This window comes from Camellia sinensis, chromosome 3 (assembly GCF_055761805.1).
Source record: "Camellia sinensis isolate YWXY chromosome 3, ASM5576180v1, whole genome shotgun sequence".
NCBI classification, from domain to species: Eukaryota; Viridiplantae; Streptophyta; class Magnoliopsida; order Ericales; family Theaceae; genus Camellia; species Camellia sinensis.
The window spans coordinates 75487740-75492648 of record NC_138963.1 but is presented as its reverse complement, the minus strand read 5'-3'; the positions used below and the strand labels follow the sequence as shown (position 1 = coordinate 75492648).

Sequence of the window (4909 nt, the reverse complement as noted above, 5' to 3'; positions counted from 1 at the left end):
CACAAAATATAAGCGATACTTGATAAATGTTTTAGGTTCCATACTAAGGAGATTGAGCGAAAGAGAAAAACTCAAAATAGTGGGATTATTGTCACGGCAAAAACACAAAGCTTTGCAAGTGGTAGAGATGGAAATCCGGTTTCTGGAGATGTTACATTTTATGGCGTGTTAACAGATATAATTGAGTTAGATTATTTGTTTGGGAAGAGGGTTGTGTTATTTAAAGGTGAATGGGTGTCACAGTCAGGGAAAAGACAAGATAAAGATTGTACACTAGTCAACTTTGCACGATTAATGAAAGATGCTGAGCCTTTTGTGTTGGCTTCTCAAGCAGAACAAGTAATGTATGTAGAAGACCTGAAACATAAAGATTGGCAAGTTGCTATCAAGATAAATCCGAGAGATTTTTATGATATGAATGCGGGGTCTTCTATGAATAATGTGGAGGCATACTTGCAGAGTGTTGTATGCAATACACAAAGTGGTGATGGGGACAATAATTTTGATTTGGTTCGGTCAGACATGTCTGCTGCAATTGTAGATGCACCACTTTCTCAGGTGTTGAGAGACACCAATGTTCATGGTTATGAAGATGATGATGGAGATGAGGAAGAATTAGATCTTATGTGACTGTTAAACTTATTGAGCATTGCTAGTTATTTATATTTGAAAACAATTCTATAGTTTCATTTTGTTCTCTTTCTTTATCATTGTTTTGGTTAATTTAATTGATTGTTTGAAGAATGAATAATGCGTTTTTAATTTAACTATGTGATTTTTCATATGTGGCTACAAAATATTTATTCACTATATGTTACATTTAGTCACTACCAAGATAGCAACGCAATAAAGGTGAATTCACAATTTTTTTTTGTTGTTAATTTTCTTCAAGTATTTTGTTCATTTGCAAATAATTTATTTGGATCATTCTAAGTTTACAATTTGATTTGTCTATTTTACTTGAATCATACTAGGATTCATCTATAAAGCCAAAAGCCTATGGACCCATATCTTCAGTTTCGCTCAGGCAATGTTGGTGAGTTTAGTGAGTCAACTCCATCTGAGATACAACCAAATTCTAGTCAACCCAATGATAATGCAGGTATGCAAGTTCAAACCTTATAAAAATGTTATTATTTCTTCGTATATAATTTATTATTATTAGTAGTAGTATTATTATTATTATTATTATTATTATTATTATTATTATTATTATTATTATAACTAGATGGTGCTAGTGGACAAAAGAAAACTAAAGGTCCCACGCAAATGCGTAATATTTGGGGTACTCGTGATGATGAGCGCTTAACAGTCAATTGGAACAAACTTGGCCAACCTGATGACAAATTGGCAACAAAGTTATCATCATTCATTGGAACTATTGTGCGTGATGGGAAAAATGCACCACTCACTTACAAGAATTGGCATAAAGTCCCAAAACATTACAAAGATCACATATGGGCACTTGTACAGGTAAATGACACAATATTGTGCGAAAGATGCTCACATGTGAAAAATAGTAAACATGAGTAATGTGATTAAAACAACACTCTTTATAATTTTGTTTATTTTTAATTTTTTATGTGGGAAGATTAATTTTTTATTATTGTATTCTTCTCTCTCTCTCTCTCTCTCTCTCTCTCTCTCTTTTTCTCTCTCTTCTCAGTCAAAGTTTGATCTTCCAAGTCATGCTAAGAACTGGGTTATGAAGTGCTCTGGTAAGAAGTTAAAAGACTGGAAGGCAAACTTAAAGAAAAATTATTATAAGAACCACTTGAGTTTTGACGAACAAAAGCATTATAAAGATAGTAAAGTATATGCTGATCAGTGGGAACACCTTATTAAGTATTGGGCCATCGAAGAAGTAAAGGTATACTCGATCTGATCATTATATGTTATTTTACTTGCTGTAGTTTGGACACCATTAATTTATGCATTTGTAATTTTAGGCCCAAAGTGATCAAAACAAAGCAAGTTGTGCAGAGCGAAAGTATAATCATACTACTGGAACAAAAAGTTTTCCACGTGTTCGAAAGGAGCAGGTTAATTCATCTTTTCATGTTGTATATTTAATATGATAAGGTATACATAATGTGACATAATGATATAATTTATATTTTGGAATATATTATTTTGTAGAAAAATAAGTTGGGACACTCTCCAACTCGTGCTCACATGTTTAAAGTATATTATACAAAGGAGACAGGAACCCCTGAGGCAACGAAAGCAATGACAGTATGTACCAAATAATTATGTCCATTTGAACTTGTAGATTAGTTAAATTTTCCACATTATAGTGTTGAGTTATTGAAATGTATATATTAAGTTATGTTTTTTGCAACCTTATAGGATGAAATGAATGAGAGGACAACCTTAAATGCAAATTTATCAAATAAGGGCCCAAATGATGCATTTGGACAAGTGATGGGTAAAGAAAAACATGGACGAGTTCGCATGTATGGATTAGGTGTCTCCCCGTCTAATTTATGGAGAGATACATCTGGTCATAAAGCAAACCAAGACACAACAATGGATGTTATGGAAGCTGAAAATTCGGAGCTAAGGTCCAAAGTTTCCCATGTTCAGCATGCTCCAAATAACTTGACAAACACATCTAATCAGGTAATTTTTTTAATAGAATTTATAAGTTATTAATGTTTTCCTACACTTATATATGCATACATATATCTATGTGTGTGTGTTTGTAAAATTAAATAGTTCAAATTTGGTTAGGCCACAACAACTTCTACTCCTCTCGACATGACAGCTCGACATCAAGCATGGTCTTTGTCATCGATACAAGATACTTCTCTTACTCAGGTACCTACTAAGAGCTAATCATATATATCACATTACTTCCAACTTTATTTTAGAATAGCATGCAACACTTATTTTACAATTAACCAAGGAATGAATATTGCGGACATAAATTTCATTATTTAAATCTAGACAAAATGTGCTACATAGTCTAAATCATGACATGACAAAGTTTGTGCTATTTTTTTTAAAAAAATTAATTTAATTTTCTTCTAAAGCTTTAACAAGACATGTCTCCATCATTTATTACAGCATGGGCTCTTTTTGATTCTCTCAAAATATTGCTTGAAAGTAATTAGTTGATTGTCATTTTTCACAATTACATTTGATTTACATCGTTGAGGTTAGGTGATCCTGATATTGATAATGGACATGGTTTTGATTGTCATTGATTGGTGCTTTTGGTTGTTATTGATTTTTTAAGCTATTGTTTGATATGGTCTAAAGCTTTACGGTTGTTACTTTTATATAATTTGTTGTAGTATAGTGAACCAATTAAGTGATTAAAGCATTTGGCTTGCTTATCTACTAGAGAAATCCATATCACTTTCAGTTGTGATCATCTTCGTTCTAGCACTTTGTTCTAGCTTTTTTTAAATATTATTTATTAATTTTAAATATACAATTACTTAAGTAGTTAAATCTTGATTTACAGGTGGGAGATATAGTTGTTCTAAAAAGTATCATTAGGCCAACAGAAACAGTTGTAGTCGGAGTACTTAAAAGCACAGACGCATCTAAAGAAGTAGAAGGGGAAGAATTGGGACCTGACTATTGGAAGGTACATGTTCAAGTGCCAATCAAACCTAATGAGAGCTTGATCCGATCATATGGACTTGTCAAAACAATTGGACAAGCTATTGGAGCTCATGTTGCTTGGCCTGCTCCATTTGTGGTATATTTTTTTCGTAAATACTAATTTTATTAACAAATTTATATTAACTTAATATAGTTTCAATTACCTTCATATGTTTATCTTTTGGATGCAAATTTCATAAGTTATGGATGCTAGTCAAGAATATTTATACAAATGAGGTTGAGAATTTGGGAACTGATTTTATTTTTGATAATTTTCCTCTCCGGAATATGCATATCACTATGTCTTTTCAGAACTTATGGTTGGAATAATTTTCTTTTAAATTGTTTTTGCTTTAACTTTGTTAGTGTAGTAGAATATTTAATAATTTTGGCAAGGGATTTTTTTTGCAATATAAATAAATTTATATTTCAATAATAAATAATTGATTGTGCTTTGAATTTTTTTTATTTTTGATGTGATGATCTTATGGTGGTAATATTTGTTTATTATTATGAAAATATTACAGGATGAATGGATGTCAAATTAATATATGATGTGGCAATTAATATTTAATTGTTTATAAAATTGATTCAATTTTTATAGGTATTTACGCATGCATAATTGTAGCTTTTAAAAGTGTCAATGAAAAAAATATATAAGTGGCATTTTGTAGTAGTGATAGTAGTTTTGCAAAGTGTCACTAAAATAAGTTCCAATGGCACTTATATCTATTTAATGGCACAAATGAATTGGATTTAGTGGCATTTATGAAGGTGTTATAAATATCAATTGTGGCATAATAAGCGTCATTAAAAATCTATATCGTGGCATTTTTTAGATTGCAAGTCTTCTTTAATGGCACTTGATAGCGTCACGAAGAGTGCCCACCATGGCATTAAAGTGTCACTGAAAGGTTTTAGTCTTGATGGTGTAATGACACTTATAAGTGTCACTAACTCTTTTTTTTAATGGCGCTTGATAGTGCCACAAATAATATCTACCATAACATTAAAATGTCATTAAAAGTTTTTAGCCATGATGGTGCAGTGACACTTGCAAGTATCTACCGCGGCACTAGTATCTACCGTGGCATGGATACAAATGGCACTTGTTCAAAATGCCACAAGACTAAAAAATGTCATTAAACCAATAGTTTTGTGGCACTTTCAAATGTCACTAAACTAAGAAAATGTTGTAGTGCGAGGGAAATTCTATTTACACACACCTAATTATCTCAGTGTACATACTTAATGAAATATTATTTTAATAGCAATTATATCCTAAACTAAAATG

General features: G+C 31.4%; 1 protein-coding gene across 1 annotated transcript; it reads left to right on the top strand.

The window, feature by feature from the left end:
- Positions 1 to 2293: 2293 nt before the first annotated feature.
- LOC145821610 (uncharacterized) lies at positions 2294 to 4237 on the top strand. The gene is made up of 4 exons (XM_082918145.1): positions 2294 to 2622; positions 2734 to 2820; positions 3473 to 3712; positions 4220 to 4237. Exons 1-4 carry the CDS (start codon positions 2356 to 2358, stop codon positions 4235 to 4237), a joined length of 612 nt encoding a protein of 203 aa, XP_082774271.1. The 5' UTR covers positions 2294 to 2355.
- The last annotated feature ends 672 nt before the right edge of the window (positions 4238 to 4909 follow it).